The sequence below is a fragment of the Oncorhynchus kisutch genome, linkage group LG2 (assembly GCF_002021735.2).
Source record: "Oncorhynchus kisutch isolate 150728-3 linkage group LG2, Okis_V2, whole genome shotgun sequence".
Taxonomy (NCBI): domain Eukaryota; kingdom Metazoa; phylum Chordata; class Actinopteri; order Salmoniformes; family Salmonidae; genus Oncorhynchus; species Oncorhynchus kisutch.
Genome location: NC_034175.2, coordinates 77,685,511 through 77,705,218, shown reverse-complemented (window position 1 = coordinate 77,705,218; position 19,708 = coordinate 77,685,511). Strand labels below are relative to the sequence as shown.

Genomic DNA, 19,708 nt, shown 5'->3' with positions numbered 1-19,708 from the left:
GATCCTTTGGCGCCACCTATCGGTATTTTGGTGCATTGACCGTGAGACCTGACCTTGGTTATAAATGGGCCAATAGCTAATAGAGTAAAATAAAACCAGATTCAACCTGACAGGTCAGGTACAAAATAAAAGGTTTGTTATGGTCCCAGTTACATTATTCTCCAGTCCCTTTGTCAGCTACAGAGACAAAACATTTGATGCGATTTGCACACAAGAAACACTTAAAATAAGGGCTGAGTTTCGTGTAGGTTTACCCTGGCGTGACATTTTGATAACCATGTAAATCTCTCTTGGACAAGGTGACTTTTATCAATTTATTCACCTGTATTCACCCCCAAAAAATTAAATGCTAATTAGCTGCTAAGAACTACAAATGCCACGATGATCTGGATGAGACTGACGAATCGAGGCAAAGGTAAGAATCTCTGGATTACCTATCTAATGTTAGCTAATGTTAGCTACATTTTCTAATGAATAAATTGACTACATTTCTTTAAATTGACAATTCTGTGAAATGTCGTGTAAGTTTTAAATGGACACAATACCTGTTAGCTAAGGTGTCAGCTAGAGATGGCGTGCAGGAGCATGCTGGGATTTGTAGTTTTGCATGATGTCTACTTTGATACTAATTAGCATTTTCAAATCAGAGTAAATAGAGACAAATATATTGATTAAAGTCACCTTGTCCAGAGGGATTTACATGGTTATTAAGACTCACGCCAGGGTAAGCCTACATGAAAGCCCACCGACAGGTCGCTTGGTAACACATTTGCTTATAGTTCAACAAACCTTAAAGGTTGAAGTATGAAATGGCCTTTACGCCAGTGTGGGGGAAAGAAATACGTAGGCTAGATTTGTTTCCAAACCAGTAGATGGGCATCACATGCTCCCTCCTGTTCCTACACCTCTAAGGGTTAATAACAGACTCTTTGTCTGCCTCCCAAATGGCACCCTATTCCCTATGGCCCCTGGTGAAAAGACATGTACTATGCAGGGAATAGGGCGTCGTTTTGGAAAGCAGCCTTAGAGGGCATGTGCTTTACTAAACCCTGTACCTATTGTTAGTTCACAGTGACAGGAGGCTGGAAATGACACATTGTCACAGTGAAAGGCCTTAAACAGTCCAGTGAAAGGCCTTAAACAGTCCAGTGAAAGGCCTTAAACAGTCCAGTGAAAGGCCTTAAACAGTCCAGTGAAAGGCCTTAAACAGTCCAGTGAAAGGCCTTAAACAGTCCAGTGAAAGGCCTTAAACAGTCCAGTGAAAGGCCTTAAACAGTCCAGTGAAAGGCCTTAAACAGTCCAGTGAAAGGCCTTAAACAGTCCAGTGAAAGGCCTTAAACAGTCCAGTGAAAGGCCTTAAACAGTCCAGTGAAAGGCCTTAAACAGTCCAGTGAAAGGCCTTAAACAGTCCAGTGAAAGGCCTTAAACAGTCCAGTAAAAGGCCTTAAACAGTCCAGTGAAAGGCCTTAAACAGTCCAGTGAAAGGCCTTAAACAGTCCAGTGAAAGGCCTTAAACAGTCCAGTGAAAGGCCTTAAACAGTCCAGTGAAAGGCCTTAAACAGTCCAGTGAAAGGCCTTAAACAGTCCAGTGAAAGGCCTTAAACAGTCCAGTGAAAGGCCTTAAACAGTCCAGTGAAAGGCCTTAAACAGTCCAGTGAAAGGCCTTAAACAGTCCAGTGAAAGGCCTTAAACAGTCCAGTGAAAGGCCTTAAACAGTCCAGTGAAAGGCCTTAAACAGTCCAGTGAAAGGCCTTAAACAGTCCAGTGAAAGGCCTTAAACAGTCCAGTAAAAGGCCTTAAACAGTCCAGTGAAAGGCCTTAAACAGTCCAGTAAAAGGCCTTAAACAGTCCAGTGAAAGGCCTTAAACAGTCCAGTGAAAGGCCTTAAACAGTCCAGTGAAAGGCCTTAAACAGTCCAGTGAAAGGCCTTAAACAGTCCAGTGAAAGGCCTTAAACAGTCCAGTGAAAGGCCTTAAACAGTCCAGTGAAAGGCCTTAAACAGTCCAGTGAAAGGCCTTTCTTTAAACATGTTTTCCCAACAATGCAGTTGTTATAGAAACGGCAGACTGTTTAAGGCCTTTCACTGGACTGTTTAAGGCCTTTCACTGGACTGTTTAAGGCCTTTCACTGGACTGTTTAAGGCCTTTCACTGGACTGTTTAAGGCCTTTCACTGGACTGTTTAAGGCCTTTCACTGGACTGTTTAAGGCCTTTCACTGGACTGTTTAAGGCCTTTCACTGGACTGTTTAAGGCCTTTCACTGGACTGTTTAAGGCCTTTCACTGGACTGTTTAAGGCCTTTTACTGGACTGTTTAAGGCCTTTCACTGGACTGTTTAAGGCCTTTCACTGGACTGTTTAAGGCCTTTCACTGGACTGTTTAAGGCCTTTCACTGGACTGTTTAAGGCCTTTCACTGGACTGTTTAAGGCCTTTCACTGGACTGTTTAAGGCCTTTCATTGGACTGTTTAAGGCCTTTCACTGGACTGTTTAAGGCCTTTCACTGGACTGTTTAAGGAGGGTTTGACTGGTTCAGAGTTCAAAGTGCCACCGATGACGCATCGATAAGAATGCAGATGCAATGAGATGAAGCAGGAATCCACAGTGGGTGTTATGTTCTGTTAATTACTGATGTTATAAATAAGTAATAAGAGCTAAGACACCACAATGGGGGTTTTATTAACACAGACACATGATGCTTTTGTGGTTTATTTATTATTTGAGGAAAAAGGTAGAAACAAACATGTTAACATGTTAAGTGACACGTGCAAAAGGGATAGATAACTGAAATGCCTCTGACTGGACTGAGATCTTGCATGGAGCCCCAGACCGAGGGTGATTGACCGTCATCTTGAACTTCTTCCATTTTCTAATAATTGCGCCAACAGTTGTTGCCTTCTCACCAAGCTGCTTGCCTATTGTCCTGTAGCCCATCCCAGCCTTGTGCAGGTCTACAATTTTATCCCTGATGTCCTTACACAGCTGTCTGGTCTTGGCCATTGTGGAGACGTTGGAGTCTGTTTAATTGAGTGTGTGGACAGGTGTCTTTTATACAGGTAACGAGTTCAAACAAGTGCAGTTAATACAGGTAATGAGTGGAGAACAGGAGGGCTTCTTAAAGAAAAACTAACAGGTCTGTGAGATCCGGAATTCTTATTGGTTGGTAGGTGATCAAATACTTATGTCATGCAACAAAATGCAAATTAATTACTTAAAAATCATACAATGAGATTTTCTGGATTTTTGTTTTAGATTCCGTCTCTCACAGTTGAAGTGTACCTATGATAAAAATTACAGACCTCTACATGCTTTGTAAGTAGGAAAACCTGCAAAATTGGCAGTGTATCAAATACTTGTTCTCCCCACTGTACAGGGTCAGGAGAACCAGTATTTGATACACACCGAGGAACTTGAAGCTCTCGACCCGTTCCACTGCACCATAGTGTTGTCAGCAAACTTGGATCATGGTGTTGGAGTCATGCTCGGCCTCAGTCATTGGTTAAATGGGACTAAATACACATTCCTGTGGGGCCCCCGTGTTGAGGGTCAGCGTAATCTGCCTGTCGTGAAGCTAGATCCAAAATGGCCCCCTTTCCTCTATAGTGGACTACTTATGACCAGAGCTCCAAGTAGTGAACTATCTAGGGAATAGGGTTCCATTTCAGATGCCTGGGTCTCTCCTTTGCTGTGTTACTGTTTCAGGATGGGTGAAGGTGGTTAGGGCTGTTGGTCAGACAGGAAGGGAGGGGGTAATATCTGAGTTGCAACCACGGCAACAGAAACTCAGTGGTTGAGCTCTGCCTGTATAGAGATAAACTCTAGAGAACCTAGCAACACTTAGCAACAGCAACTCGGCAAACACAAGCATTAAGGACAGACATACACAGAGGGGCAGAGAGGCTATTCGCTTTTGACGACTCACATTCACCAGTTAACAAATTCAGTCAGTTCTATTTTAATGCCACAGCAGAATGGCTCCTAGAAGAGAGCCTTTTCCATTAAGTTTTTATGCTTTGAAATGTGTGATTTAATGTTATTTTTAGTAAAATTACATACTTGTTTTTGTTTGTTTTATAGAGACAGGGGAATGAAACTGCTCTCCTGAGGATCTTTCTTCTACGAAAGAGCAGGACTTGTCTGATAGGACAGTGTTTGGAGCAGGATTTCTCTGAGCGGACAGTATCTAGAACAGGATATGTCTGAGGGGACAGTAATCTAGAACAGGATTTGTCTGAAAGGACAGTGTCTGGAGCAGGATTTGTCTGAGAGGACAGTGTCTGGAGCAGGATTTGTCTGAGAGGACAGTGTCTGGAGCAGGGATTTGTCTGAGAGGACAGTGTCTGGAGCAGGATTTGTCTGAGAGGACAGTATCTGGAGCAGGATTTGTCTGAGAGGACAGTATGGAGCAGGATTTGTCTGAGAGGACAGTGTCTGGAGCAGGATTTGTCTGAGAGGACAGTGTCTGGAGCAGGATTTGTCTGAGAGGACCGTACTGGAGCAGGGATTTGTCTGAGAGGACCGTACTGGAGCAGGATTTGTCTGAGAGGACCGTATCTGGAGCAGGATCTGTCTGAGAGGACCGTATCTGGAGCAGGATTTGACTGAGAGGACAGTGTCTGGAGCAGGATTTGTCTGAGAGGACCGTGTCTGGAGCAGGATTTGCCTGAGAGGACAGTGTCTGGAGCAGGATTTGTCTGAGAGGACCGTACTGGAGCAGGATTTGTCTGAGAGGACCGTATCTGGAGCAGGATTTGACTGAGAGGACAGTGTCTGGAGCAGGATTTGCCTGAGAGGACAGTGTCTGGAGCAGGATTTGCCTGAGAGGACAGTGTCTGGAGCAGGATTTGTCTGAGAGGACCGTACTGGAGCAGGATTTGTCTGAGAGGACCGTATCTGGAGCAGGATCTGTCTGAGAGGACCGTATCTAACTGTTATTCCATAGTGTTTTAAGAAGCAGCAGGGTTTTAGTCATGAAAGATATTGCTCTATCGCTACTCAGTCGAGGCTGTGGTCATGTTGTCCAGTCACATCTGGGCAGTCAAGATGGACGCCTGGAAGTCTACTTCGAACCTAAGGTAAATTTCAGGTCCTTTTACACTTCATTCAGTCAGAAAGCAAGTTATAGCACATTATAAAGCATTATATCTGCAGGCTTTGATTAAAGTGTTACCCTTTAAAGTGAGTTGATGAATTTATTGAAGACTCAAATAACAATGAAATGTGGAAGTTATGATAAAATGTTGACAATACAAATGTTTTATTTCTACATAGGACTACTATCATTGGAAGTCTCAGCCCCCCCTGCTCCGCTTATCTAAGAGTGGCCGTCTGCTGGGCGGGGAGGAGCCAGCGCTCCCTAAAACCTACAGCACAAGACAGGGACCCCTCTTCCTATACTACCAGGAAATGGCCATGACGTCACCGTTTCTGTCATCATGCCCCTCAGTGGCAGAGGACATCAGGAAGAGGCAGGCCTCCCAACATTCCAGACAGGAAGTGGAGCTCCAGCTGAACACTCTGCGGGACCTGACGGGAGCCATACTGGCTTATGGGAAAAAGCAGGTAGAGCTCAGCCAATAGGAAGAGTTTGGGGCAACAAGCGGGTAGAGATTAGCCAATAGGAGACGTCTGGTCCCTGATTCACACTGTCGGGCCAACCAGAAACATTCTGTGCTGGCATGGATCATTTAGTTCCACATTGTCCATCAGTTCAAACTGAATAATTTTTGTTTTGGAACTCACACACAAAGAGGTTCTCATCTCTCTACTCATTTCCACTGAGCTCTTCTCATAAGGAGCCAGATAGAGTTCAACCATAGCCCCATTGTCATACTGACCAGTGTTTAGCCCATAGGGAGAAATGGAGAGTGGAGCTGTATATTTCTCATTCATGTCTTACAATCCCAAATGGCTCACTATTCTTTACATAGTGCACTATGGTACAGTACCTGGGCCTGGTAAAATAATTATCTCTCTCTCTCTCACTCTCTCTCACTCTCTCTCACCCTCTTTTGCAAAGATATTTGTGAAATTAGAATTTGTAAAGGGAAGTGACTGATTGTACTAGCGGGACAGGTGTATGTAGCTGACGGTCATAGTCGGACAGGTTTATAGATATCTGTGTGTATATCCAGTTGAAGTCGGAAGTTTACATACACTTAGGTTGGAGTCATTAAAACTTGTTTTTCAACCACTCCACAAATTTCTTGTTAACAAACTATAGTTTTGGCAAGTCGGTTAGGACATCTACTTTGTACATGACACAAATCATTATTCCAACAATTGTTTACAGACAGATTATTTCACTTATAATTCACTGTATCACAATTCCAGTGGGTCAGAAGTTTACATAAGCTAAATTGACTGTGCCTTTAAACAGCTTGGAAAATGATGTCATGGCTTTAGAAGCTTCTGATAGGCTAATTGACATCATTTGAGTCAATTGGAGGTGTACCTGTGGATGTGTTTCAAGGCCTACCTTCAAACTCAGTGCCTCTTTACTTGACATCATGGGAAAATGAAAAGAAATCAGCCAAGACCTCAGAAAACAAATTGTTGACCTCTACAAGTCTGATTCATCCTTGGGAGCAATTTCCAAACACCTGAAGGTACCACGTTCATCTGTACAAACAATAGTACACAAGTATAAACACCATGGGACCACGCAGCCGTCATACCGCTCAGGAAGGAGACACGTTCTGTCTCCTAGAGATGAACATACTTTGGTGCAAATCAATCCCATAACAACAGCAAAGGACCTTGTGAAGATGCTGGAGGAAACAGGTACAAAAGTATCTATATCCACAGTAAAACGAGTCCTATATCAACATAACCTGAAAGGCAGCTCAGCAAGAAAGAAGCCACTGCTCCAAAACCGCCATAAAAAGCCAGACTACGGTTTGCAACTGCACATGGGGACAAAGATCGTACTTTTTGGAGAAATGTCCTCTGGTCTGTTGAAACAAAAATAGAACTGTTTGGCCATAATGACCATTGTTCTGTTTGGAGGAAAAAGGGGGAGGCTTGCAAGCCGAAGAACACCATCCCAACCGTGAAGCACAGGGGTGGCAGCATCATGTTGTGGGATGCTTTGCTGCAGGAGGGGCTGGTGCACTTCACAAAATAGATGGCCTCATGAGGAAAGGAAAATGATGTGGATATATTGAAGCAACATCTAGACATCAGTCAGGAAGTTAAAGCTTGGTCGCAAATGGGTCTTCCAAATGAATAACGACTCCAAGCATACCTCCAAAATTGTGGCAAAATGGCTTAAGGACAACAAAGTCAAGGTATTGAAGTGGCCATCACAAAGCCCTGACCTCATTCCTATAGAAAATGTTTGGGCAGAACTGAAAAAGTGTTTGCGAGCAAGGAGGCCTACAAACCTGACTCAGTTACACCAGCTCTGTCAGGAGGAATGGGCCAAAATTCACCCAACTTATTGTGGGAAGCTTGTGGAAGGCTACCCGACACGTTTGACCCAAGTTAAATAATTTAAAGGCAATGCTACCAAATACTAATTGAGTGTATGTAAACTTTTGACCCACTGGGAATGTGATGAAATAAATAAAAGCTGAAATAAATCATTCCCTCTACTATTATTCTGACATTTCACATTCTTAAAATAAAGTGGTGATCCTAACTGACCTAAGACAGTGAATTTTTACTAGGATTAAATGTCAGGAATTATGAAAAACTGAGTTTAAATGTATGAGGCGAAGGTGTATGTAAACTTCCGACTTCAACTGTAGCTGACGGTCGTAGTGGGACAGGTTTAGAGATATCTGTTTGTATAGCTGACGGTCGTAGTGGGACAGGTTTAGAGATATCTGTGTGTATAGCTGACGTGGAATGGCTAGAGACTGAGAAAAGAGAAGACACCCACATGAAAAAACTGATGGGATTATACATGCTGAGGATTGTACTCAAATCTTTGGGTTTATATCTGCACCATGAGGGTTAAATCAGACAATTAGGTGTGTTTTTGTAGAGCTAATCTTTTTGCGTGAGGTACTGCTCCGCACACAGACTCCTTACCCCACTCAACGTCATAGAGAGATGTAGAGTTTCCTTGTAGACCTATTTCGCCAAGGAAACTGTGAAGCCTGCTGTCTTTTTCTGCTTAAGAGTATTTTATTGAAGAATGTGAAACACTGTTGTGTCATGCTGTTCTTTATATGGCCTAAATAAATGTGTTCATTTGGGCAGAATGTTATATAGGTTTTATTGCAGACCAAATTGGATCTTATTAAAGAAGGACATTTCAATAAATAAAAACAAATAACATTGTGATTTTAAAGACACAAAGTATCAACAGATTAAATCCTTGGTTTCATGCAAGTTAACATCTGAAGCCTCCCTAAGTTTGTTTTATTCACTGCTTTAGCACACTCTGCTAACCCGGATGTTCTAGCTGTGTCTGAATCCTGGCTTAGGAAGACCACCAAAAATTCTGAAATGTACATCCCCAATTACAACATTTTCCGTCAAGATAGAACTGCTAAAGGGGGCAGAGTTGGAATCTACTGTAGAGATAGCCTGCAGAGTTCTGTCTACTATCCAGGTCTATACCCAAACAGTTTGAGCTACTAATTTTAAAAATCCATCTCTCCAGAAAAAAGTCTCTCACTGTTGTCGTTTGTTATAGACCCGTCTCAGCTCCCAGCTGTGCCCTGGTTACCATATGTGAATTGATTGCCCCCCATCTATCTTCAGAGTTCGTACTGTTCGGTGACCTAAACTTGGACATGCTCAACACCTCGGCAGTCCTACAATCTAAACTTGATGCCCTCAATCTCACACAAATTATCAAGGAACCTACCAGGTACAACCCCAATCCTTAAACAGGTACACCCTCATAGATATCATGCTGGCCGACTTGCCCTCTAAATACACCTCTGCTGTTTTCAACCAGGATCTCAGCGATCACTGCCTCATTGCCTGCATCCATAATGGGTCAGCGGTCAAACGACCACCCCTCATCACTGTCAAACGCTCCCTAAAACACTTCTGCGAGCAGGCCTTTCTAATCGACCTTGCCCGGGTATCCTGGAAGGATATTGAACTCATCCCGTCTGTAGAGGATGACTGGTTGTTCTTCAAAAGTGTCTTCCTCACCATCTCAAATAAGCATGCCCCATTCAAAACATATAGAACTAAGAACAGATATAGCCCTTGATTCACTCCAGAATTGTCTGCCATTGACCAGCACAAAACCATCCTGTGGCGTTCTGCACTAGCTTCGAATAGTCCCCGCGATATGCAACTTTTCAGGGAAGTCAGGAACCAATATACACAGTCATTTAGGAAAGCAAAGGCTAGCTTTTTCAAAGAGAAATTTGCATCCTGCAGCACTACTTCCAAAAAGGTCTGGGACACTGTAAAGTCCATGGAGAACAAGAGCACCTTCTCCCAGCTGCCCATTGCACTGAGGCTAGGAAACACAGTCACCACTGATAAATCCACGATAATCGCGAATTTCAATGAGCATTTCTTTACAGCAGGCTACGCTTTCCACCTGGCTACACCAACCCCGGCCAACAGCTCTGGATTATCGTTGCTCCAGCAGCAAGCCCCCCCCCCCCCCCGCTTTTCCGTCACCCAAATCCAGACAACTGATGTCCTGAAAGAACTGCAAAATATGGACCTCTACAAATCAGCTGGGCTAGACATCTGGACCCTCTCTTCCTAAAATTATCTTCTGCAACCCCTATTACTAGTCTGTTAAACCTCTCTTTCATAGCGGCCGCGGTCTCCCCCTCCTCATAGGGGGAGACACTCTAGACCCAAAATGTTACAGACCTATATCCATCCTGCCCTGCCTTTCTAAAGTCTTCGAAAGCCAAGTGAACAAACAGATCACAGACCTTTTCGAATACCACCAAACCTTCTCCGCTATGCAATCCAGTTTCCTAGCTGGTCACGGGTGCAACCCAGCCACGCTCAAGGTCCTAAACAATATCAAAACCGCCATCGATAAAAAACAGTACTGTGCAGCCGTCTTCATCGACCTGGCCAAGGCTTTTGATTTCGTCAATCACCGTATTCTTATCGGCAGACTCAACAGCCTTGGTTTCTCAAATGACTGCCTCGCCTGGTTCACCAACTACTTCTCTGATAGAGTTCAGTGTGTCAAATCGGAGGGCCTGTTGTCCGGACTTCTGGCAGTCTCTATGGGGGTGCCACAGGGTTCAATTGTCGGGCCGACTCTTTTTTCTGTATAGATCAATGATGTCGCTCTTGCTGTGGGTGATTCTTTCATCCACCTCTACGCAGACAACACCATTCTGTATACTTCTGGCCCTTCTTTGGACACTGTGTTAACAAACCTCCAGACGATCTTCAATGCCATAAAATACTCCTTCCGTGGCCTCCAAGTGCTCTTAAACGCTAGTAAAACTAAATGCATGCTCTTCAAGAGATCGCTTCCCACACCAGCCGCCAGCCTAGGACAACTACTCTGGACGGTTCTGATATGTAATGGACGGTTCTGACAACTATAAATACCTAGGTGTAAATACCTAGGTGTCTGGCTAGACTGTAAACTCTCCTTCCAGACTCACATCAAGCATCTCCAATCCAAAATCAAATTTAGAATCGGCTTTCTATTTCGCAACAAAGTATCCTTCACTCATGCTGCCAAACATACCCTCGTAAAACTGACCATCCTACCGATCCTGGCTATTCACTATAAAATAGCCTCCAACACTCGACTCAGCAAATTGAATGCAGTCTATCACAGTGCCATCCGTTTTGTCACCAAAGCCCCATACACCACTGCGACCTGTATGCTCTCGTTGGCTGGACATCGCTTCATACTCATCCCCAAACCCACTGGCTCCAGATCACCTATAAGTCTTTGCTAGGTAAAGCCCCGCCTTATCTCAGCTCACTGGTCGCCATAGCAGCATCCACCCGTAGCACGCTCTTGCAGGTATAATTCACTGGTCACCCCCAAAACCAACTGCCCACGCTCCAGCAGGTATATTTCACTGGTCACCCCCAAAGCCAACTCCCCATTTGGCCTCCTTTCCTTACAGTTCTCTGCTGACAATGACTGGAACCAATTGCAAAAATCACTGAAGCTGGAGACTCATTTCTCCCTCACTAACCAGCAGTCAGAGCAGCTTACAGATCATTGCACCTGTACATAGCCCATCTGTAAATAGCCCACCCAACTACCTCATCCCCATATTGTATTTATCATTTTGCTCCTTTGCACCCCAGTATCTCTACTTGCACATTCGTCTGCTGCTCAACTATCACTATCACTAAACTCCAGTGTTTAATTGCTAAATTGTAATTGTTTCGCCACTATGGCCTATTAATTGTCTTACCTCCCTTATCTTACTTAATTTGCACACATTGTATATAGACTTTTCTGTTGTGTTATTGACTGTATGTTTGTTTATATTCATGTGTAGCTCTGTGTTGTTGTTTGTGTCGCACTGCTTTGCTTTATCTTGACCAGGTCGCAGTTGTAAATGAGAACTTGTTCTCAACTGGCCTACCTGGTTAAATAAAGGTGAAATCAAATTTTTTAAAACACACCCATTCAGAAACAAGCTATATTTTAACTATGGCAGGACACCATATATAGCAGCTTTCTGTCTGTAGTTAATTTTTTACCTCTGACAGGCTAAACATATTGCTAAAGCCCTTTTCCTACACTGGGAAGTATCTAAGGTGTTGTAGTATTTGTTATAATGCATCTGTTATGATTCTCATTAATAATGGTTTGTCTTTGTCTCTCCCTCAGCTTCGTGAGGAAGGAGAAGGCAAAGACACCAACCAGCCTGTCCTCCCTCTCCCCTCCAGTCATGAGACCTACTATCCTCCCATCAAGCCCTCCTACCCCAGACACCCCACCAAGGGTTGGACTCCCTTCAGGTCTACCTGGAACCGCCAGGCAGCTCCCACCCACCTGGAGCAGCTTACAGGTAACATGCAGGACAGGCCAAAGGTCAAAGGTAACAAGCATAATAGGGGAACATGAAACGTGTCTGTATGTCCACCTGTCAATACGGGCAGTTGGGATGAAAGTCTGAATATAGACGGGCTCAGCATGTCTATGAGTAGTTCACTGAAAAAGAAGACTTTTCCTGTCCATCGTTTGCCTTTGTTCAACCAGATGATCCAGAGCTGTGTAGGGGCCATGTCAAGACCCCACGCCCCACTCCAGCTACAGGTGGCCTTTATCTCCCCAGGCCTGGCCAGGCAGTCTCCCACAATCCCTACAGGCAAACTCAAGTTCCTTTACCACCTATACCAGAGGTGAACTGCTACACAAGAGACATATCTCATCCAGCATCAGGTAAACTCAGCATGTTGACCAACATACTGTCCCAATTATCTCTCCTTCGTCCAAAAGTGCGTACTTGGTCACCTCCCTTCACTGATTGTAAAGGGATTGAGGTGAATGAAGGGAACAAGCATGGTGGAAACTTCCACTAGCCCATGCCTCCACTAATCCAATGCTTTATGGTGGAAACTCCCACCAGGTTAGGGTTAAGGTTAGTACTGAAGGACAGGGACAACAGTGGGAAGGGTAGTACTGAAGGACAGGGACAACAGTGGGAAGGTTAGTACTGAAGGACAGGGACAACAGTCAGAAGGTTAGTACTGAAGGACAGGGACAACAGTCAGAAGGTTAGTACTGAAGGACAGGGACAACAGTCAGAAGGTTAGTACTGAAGGACAGGGACAACAGTCGGAAGGTTAGTACTGAAGGACAGGGACAACAGTCAGAAGGTTAGTACTGAAGGACAGGGACATTAGTCAGAAGGTTAGTACTGAAGGACAGGGACAACAGTCGGAAGATTAGTACTGAAGGACAGGGACAACAGTGGGAAGATTAGTACTGAAGGACAGGGACAACAGTGGGAAGATTAGTACTGAAGGACAGGGGCCACAGTGGGAAGGTTAGTACTGAAGGACAGGGACAACAGTGGGAAGGTTAGTACTGAAGGACAGGGACAACAGTGGGAAGGTTAGTACTGATGGACAGGGACCACAGTGGGAAGGTTAGTACTGAAGGACAGGGACAACAGCCAGAAGGTTAGACTGAAGGACAGGGACAACAGCCAGACGGTTAGACTGAAGGACAGGGACAACAGCCAGAAGGTTAGACTGAAGGACAGGGACAACAGCCAGAAGGTTAGACTGAAGGACAGGGACAACAGCCAGAAGGTTAGACTGAAGGACAGGGACAACAGCCAGAAGGTTAGACTAAAGGACAGGGACAACAGCCAGAAGGTTGGACTGAAGACAAGGGACAACAGCCAGAAGTTTAGACTGAAGGACAGGGACAACAGTCGGAACTTTAATAACACACACTTCAGAGAGAGAGAGGAATGAGATGTTATTGGGACTCCCCTGTGAGTTAACGGGAGGTATTTTAGAGAAGGAAGTGCTGCTAGGTTTTAGAAGACACTCCCTGTGATGTGTTAGTGTGAGGTCGAGACGTCATGAGGATACGGGATCCCACCAAACATGGTATGACTATGTACTCTACACAGTACAGGCCCTAAAAGGTTGTGCTCTACATAATGAACAGGGTGCGATTTGGGAAGAAAACAGTATTACCCATTGTAATGAGAGAGGTTAATCAAATCCCCCCTTTATACAACCATCGACCTCTGAATAAATGTTATGTACTGCACCTATAGTGCAAATGTGTTCTTCAGGAAGCATGAAAATCAAGTTACCCCTTCCTTGTCTTCCAACCTGTAATGTTATTGGACCTTTATTTAACTAGGAACCTTTATTTAACTAGGAACCCGTTATTTAACACCACAGTTTCTTATTATAACAACTCACACCATTTAGCAGACGCTTTTATCCAGAGAGACTTACAGTTATTCATACATTTTACATATGGGTGATTTTACAACCCCCATATGGGTGATTCCACAACCCCCATATGGGTGACTCCACAACACCCATATGGGTGACTCTGCAACCCCCATATGGGTGACTCCGCAACCCCCATATGGGTGATTCCACAACCCCCATATGGGTGACTCCACAACCCCCATATAGGTGACTCTACAACCCCCATATGGGTGATTCCACAACCCACATATGGGTGACTCCACAACCCCCATATGGGTGACTCCGGGAATCGAACCCACAACCCCCATATGGGTGCCTCCGGGAATTGAACCCACAACCCTTGACCATGCGTCATACTCATGAGCTTCTTTTGAGCCGTTGTTTTTTAAACCACAGGAGACGTCACACAGTTTGTGTACACAGCATGTCAGAGTGGTGTGGAGCAAGGCTCTTCTATTTTAATTGTTATCTATCAGTGGTAGCATTCATTCATTATGTCATGTAATGTCATCAATCAAGAACAACAGGTCAACATTTAAGTTATCTAGTTGTTTGTTTGTTGTTATTATTGTTGTTTCTAAAAGGTTTGGAGGAGCAGGAGGCTAGGCTACTGAGGGGAGTGAAGCTTGAGGTCATGGTTGAGACACCCAGGGTTCAGAGGAGTCCCATCCCAGAGACAGAGCCTCTTTGGCGGGTAGAGAGTACAAGACACCTCCCTGGAGATCCACCTCACGGACAGGTGATAACAGAAACTAATAGACTTTTCAAAATACCATTTTGTCATACGCTCTTGGTTTCACTATAAGTAAGTCATGCCCGAGCCATGGACCAGAACGGCCCATGTGGACCAGAACGGCCCATAGGACAGGGGTCTATCTCCTGTTTCTGTAGTGTGAGACAGTCAGAACGGCCCATAGGACAGGGGTCTATCTCCTCTTTCTGTAGTGTGGACCAGAATGGCCCATAGGACAGGGGTCTATCTCCTGTTTCTGTAGTGTGGACCAGAACGGCCCATAGGACAGGGGCCTATCGCCTGTTTCTGTAGTGTGAGACAGTCAGAACGGCCCATAGGACAGGGGTCTATGTCCTGTTTCTGTAGTGTGAGACAGTCAGAACGGCCCATAGGACAGGGGTCTATCTCCTGTTTCTGTAGTGTGGACCAGAACGGCCCATAGGACAGGGGTCTATCTCCTGTTTCTGTAGTGTGGACCAGAACGGCCCATAGGACAGGGGCCTATATTCTGTAGTGTGAGACAGCTAGATGTACTATTACACCCCCTGGACTAGTCTCAACAATTTCAACATAACTGATCATCTTTTTTGTATATTCCAGGCTGCACATCAGGAGGTTGGGAGGCCTGTGTTTACATACCCTGACGACAGGTACATTATCTCTCTGACCCTCTAGGGCAGGTCTGGCAAACTCCTTCCATGGAGGGTCTGACGACAGGTACATTATCTCTCTGACCCTCTAGGGCAGGTCTGGCAAACTCCTTCCATGGAGGGTCTGACGACAGGTACATTATCTCTCTGACCCTCTAGGGCAGGTCTGGCAAACTCCTTCCATGGAGGGTCTGACAACAGGTACAGTATCTCTCTGACCCTCTAGGGCAGGTCTGGCAAACTCCTTCCATGGAGGGTCTGACAACAGGTACAGTATCTCTCTGACCCTCTAGGGCAGGTCTGGCAAACTCCTTCCATGGAGGGTCTGACGACAGGTACATTATCTCTCTGACCCTCTAGGGCAGGTCTGGCAAACTCCTTCCATGGAGGGTCTGACGACAGGTACATTATCTCTCTGACCCTCTAGGGCAGGTCTGGCAAACTCCTTCCATGGAGGGTCTGACGACAGGTACATTATCTCTCTGACCCTCTAGGGCAGGTCTGGCAAACTCCTTCCATGGAGGGTCTGACGACAGGTACATTATCTCTCTGACCCTCTAGGGCAGGTCTGGCAAACTCCTTCCATGGAGGGTCTGCGGGTTTTTGTTTTTTCCTTTCAATTAAGCCCTAGACAACCAGGTGAGTTCCTTACGAATTAGTGACCTTATTTCATCAATCAAGCACAAGGGAGGAGTGAAAGCCTGCAGACACACTGCCTTCCGTGGAATGAGTTGGACACGTACTCTAGACCTTTGAATGATGCATGCACTCAAACACTTGGCCTCTATTGGTTGACTTATATTGAACAAAACGCAACATGCAACAATTTCAAAGATTTTACTGAGTTTATAGTTTATAGAAAGAAATCAGTCTAATGAAATAAATGCATTAGGCTCTAATGTCACATGCTTTCCTGCTTCCCGTGGTTCACCGAATTGTGTGAGGGGTAGAAATGGATTTATCAATTCCCTTCTCTGGCCATTGTATTGTTCAGTTCAATGGTGAGAAATGTCTCAGTCCCTGGAGCGAAAACATTGTGCTATACAGGAGCATGAGTACAGGACATCATTAAGATGCTTCCAAACATTTTAAACCAATATCAGGAAATTGAGTCTATCATAGTTCATGTGGGATCTCAAATACATAATGAAGGGCAGCTCAGAACAGCTGAAGATGGATTTTAAAGAACTGATTGACACCAACAAACGCCCCATAATATCGGTCCCTCTGCCCTCCCTAAATGGTGGCATTGAACGGTTCAGCAGACTTTCAGCCCTCCATAACTGGCTACCAGACTATTACAGCTCTGTGGGTGGAACATTTACTGACAATTCTGATACCTTCTGGAAACAAAGCTCGTTCTATAAGAAAAGATGGGATCCACCCAAATCCTTTCTGTTCCTGGGTCCTTTCACAGTATTATAAGGCTGCGTTGAGACAATGACTTATCAATGACCCAAGCTCAGCTCAGTTAATCCCAACCATTGTGTCGCTGAGTTGTCAATGACCGGCTATGAAAGGCCAACTGACATTTACTCCTGAGGAGCTGACCTGTTGCCCCCTCGACAACTATTGTGATTATTATTATCTGACCATGCTGGTCATTTATAAACATTTGAACATCTTGGCCATGTTCTGTTATAATCTCCACCCGGCACAGTCAGAAGATGACTGGCCACCCTTCACACCCTGGTTCCTCTCTAGGTTTCTTCCTAGTTTCTGGCCTTTTCAAGGGAGTTTTTCCTAGCCACCGTGCTTCTAAACCTGCATTGCTTGCTGTTTGGGGTTTTAGGCTGGGTTTCTGTACAGCACTTTGAGATATCAGCTGATCTAAGAAGGGCTATATAAATACATTTGATTTGATTTGATAAGGCTTCAGCAACTGTACATTATCCCAGGGGCGTTGGTAGATACGCCAGGGGCGTTGGTAGATATGCCAGGGGCGTTGGTAGATACAATGTAAGTAGCCAAATTGACTGTATGCCACTCTTACTGCCCTGAATGCCTCTGCTGGTCCCACAGCTATTGAATGCAGTAATGCAGTAATGTGCCTATGAACCAGAGGTATACCGTTAGCACTGAGACGGTGTGCCCTGCACTAACATAAATAACATGAGCATGTCTACTTCTGCTAAGCTTTCCAGTAAAGCAATGAAAACAATCAAGCATCCCAGAAAAGGGCTAAAAATATATATTTTATATATAATATATACTTTTTTTAACTAGGCAAGTCAGTTAAGAACACATTTTTATTTACAATGATGGCCTACCAAAATAAAAAGTTATCCTGTAGGGACAGGATTAAAATAAATAAATAAATAAATAAATACAATATAAATATAGGACAAAACATATAGGACAAAACACAACAAGAGAGACAACACAACACGACATAAAGAGAGACCATTAACTTTAAGCGTCTATACATTAACAAATGTAGCTTAAGAAACAAGGTTCATGAAATCAATAATTTAGTAGTAAGAGTATCAGTCAACCTACCAGGGTAGTTACAAACAGCACAGGAATGAAATCATTAACATGTATTGATCACATCTTAACTAATGCTGCAGACATTTGCATTAAAGCAGTATCCAAATCCATCAGATGTGGTAACCACAATATAGAAGCCAGATCTGAACAAATATAGAGCTGGCTGGGTTTACCATGCATCGGCAAGACAGAGCAGCTACGTCTGGAAAGACGAGGGGCGGTGGTGTGTGTCTCTTTGTCAATGACTACTGGTGCGTGATGTCTACTTTAAAGAAGTCTTGAGGTATTGCTCTCCTGGGGTAGAATACCTCACGATAAGGAATATACCACATCAGTCACTGGCTTCATCAATAAGAGCATCGTCGACATCGTCCCCACAGTGACTGTACGTACATATCCTAACCAGAAGCCATGGATCACAGGCAACATCTGCACCGAGCTAAAGGCTAGAGCTGCCACTTTCATGGAGCGGGACACTAATCCAGATGCTTATAAGAAATCCCACAATGCCCTCAGACAAACGATCAAAAAGGCAAAGAGTCAATACAGGACTATGATTGAATCCTACTACACCGGCTCATTGGATGTGTCAGCCCTTGCAAACTATTACGGCCTACAAAGGGAAACCCAGCCGCGAGCTGCCCAGTGACGTGAGCCTACCAGATGAGCTAAATGCCTGACATGCAGCCCCAGCTGTCCCGGATGACTGTGTGATCACGCTCTTGGTAACAGATGTGAGCAAGACCTTTAAACAAGTCAACATTTGCAAAGCCACGGGGCCAGTGTCTTCACTGACATTTTCAACCTCTCCCTGACCGCGTCTGTAATACCTGCATGTTTCAAAACAGACCACCATAGTCCCTGTCCCCAGAAAAGTCCCCAGAAAAGCGAAGGTAACCTGCCAAAATGATTCCCGCCCCGTAGCACTCATGTTGGTAGCACTCATGTCAGAGACCTGGCAGTGTGGTGCCAGGACAACAACCTCGCTCTCAATGTGAGCAAGACAAAGGAGCCCAACATGGACGGGGCTGTAGTGGAGCCCCGTGAAATGAACGTTCAATTCTCTGTCAACAGCTCTGTTGGACATGGTCTTTTATTGTCCCCAGCACAAGGTGCACCTGTGTAATGGTCATGCTGTTAAATCAGCTTCTTGATATGCCACACCTGTCAGGTGGATGGATTATCTTGGTGAAGGAGAAATGCTCACTAACAGTGATGTAAACAAATTTGTGCACAAAGTTTGAGAGAAATAAGCTTTTTGTGTGTATGGAACATTTCTGGGATCTTTTATTTCAGCTCATGAAACATGGGAACAACACTTTACATGTTGAGTTACACAATGTGTTCAGCGTAGTTAGCTACAGCTTGGCTACTCATGATATTTTGCATGGCATATTGCTTTGAGATTCCTTTATGTTATAGAAGTTGAATAAATTATAATGATTTAGTGTGAAAGACTGTGAGGAGGTTGGAGAAGAGAGACCCTGGCCTCTACAGGGAGGAGAGAGACCCTGGCCTCTACAGGGAGGAGAGAGACCCTGCCCTCTACAGGGAGGAGAGAGACCCTGGCCTCTACAGGGAGGAGAGAGACCCTGGCCTCTACAGGGAGGAGAGAGACCCTGCCCTCTGAAGACGGCCTCAGTAGATTCCTCCTGGAGAAGCAGCCAGCTATCACACGTCAACTACTATGGTGGTTACCTGGGTGGGGCCCAGCAGGGACGGACACGTGAGTTTACCTTCCTTCAGTTCAGTTGTGAAGAATGAAGAAGGATTGTGAGTGTGCATGTAAGTGTGCATGTGAGTGTGCACGTGAGTGTTCACGTGTTTCACAGAGTCAAACTTTTTTGTTTCTTCGGTCAGTGAAACAAGGCAGCACAGACACAAAAAAGGACAACACATCCTCGGACCCCAGCTTCTCCAGATTGCATCTCCCTCCCCTTTTTTCTGGCTCAGTGGTCAGTCTGGACCAGGACAGTAGTAGGAGGGTAAGTCTAATGACACTAG

The 19,708-nt window shown here is 44.8% G+C and overlaps 1 protein-coding gene across 2 annotated transcripts in view; it reads left to right on the top strand.

Annotated features, from left to right (window-relative positions):
* Positions 1-3,906: 3,906 nt before the first annotated feature.
* Positions 3,907-19,708, top strand: part of LOC109886047 (uncharacterized) — a 55,813-nt gene continuing 40,011 nt past the window's right edge. For both annotated transcript variants that reach the window (XM_031801734.1, XM_031801731.1), the window contains exons 1-8: positions 3,907-5,073; positions 5,270-5,560; positions 11,757-11,937; positions 12,129-12,311; positions 14,416-14,570; positions 15,165-15,214; positions 19,153-19,430; positions 19,565-19,689. In XM_031801734.1, coding sequence (XP_031657594.1) covers positions 4,969-5,073; positions 5,270-5,560; positions 11,757-11,937; positions 12,129-12,311; positions 14,416-14,570; positions 15,165-15,214; positions 19,153-19,430; positions 19,565-19,689 — 1,368 coding nt within the window. In that variant the 5' untranslated portion in view covers positions 3,907-4,968. The remainder of the gene's footprint in view (positions 5,074-5,269; positions 5,561-11,756; positions 11,938-12,128; positions 12,312-14,415; positions 14,571-15,164; positions 15,215-19,152; positions 19,431-19,564; positions 19,690-19,708) is intronic.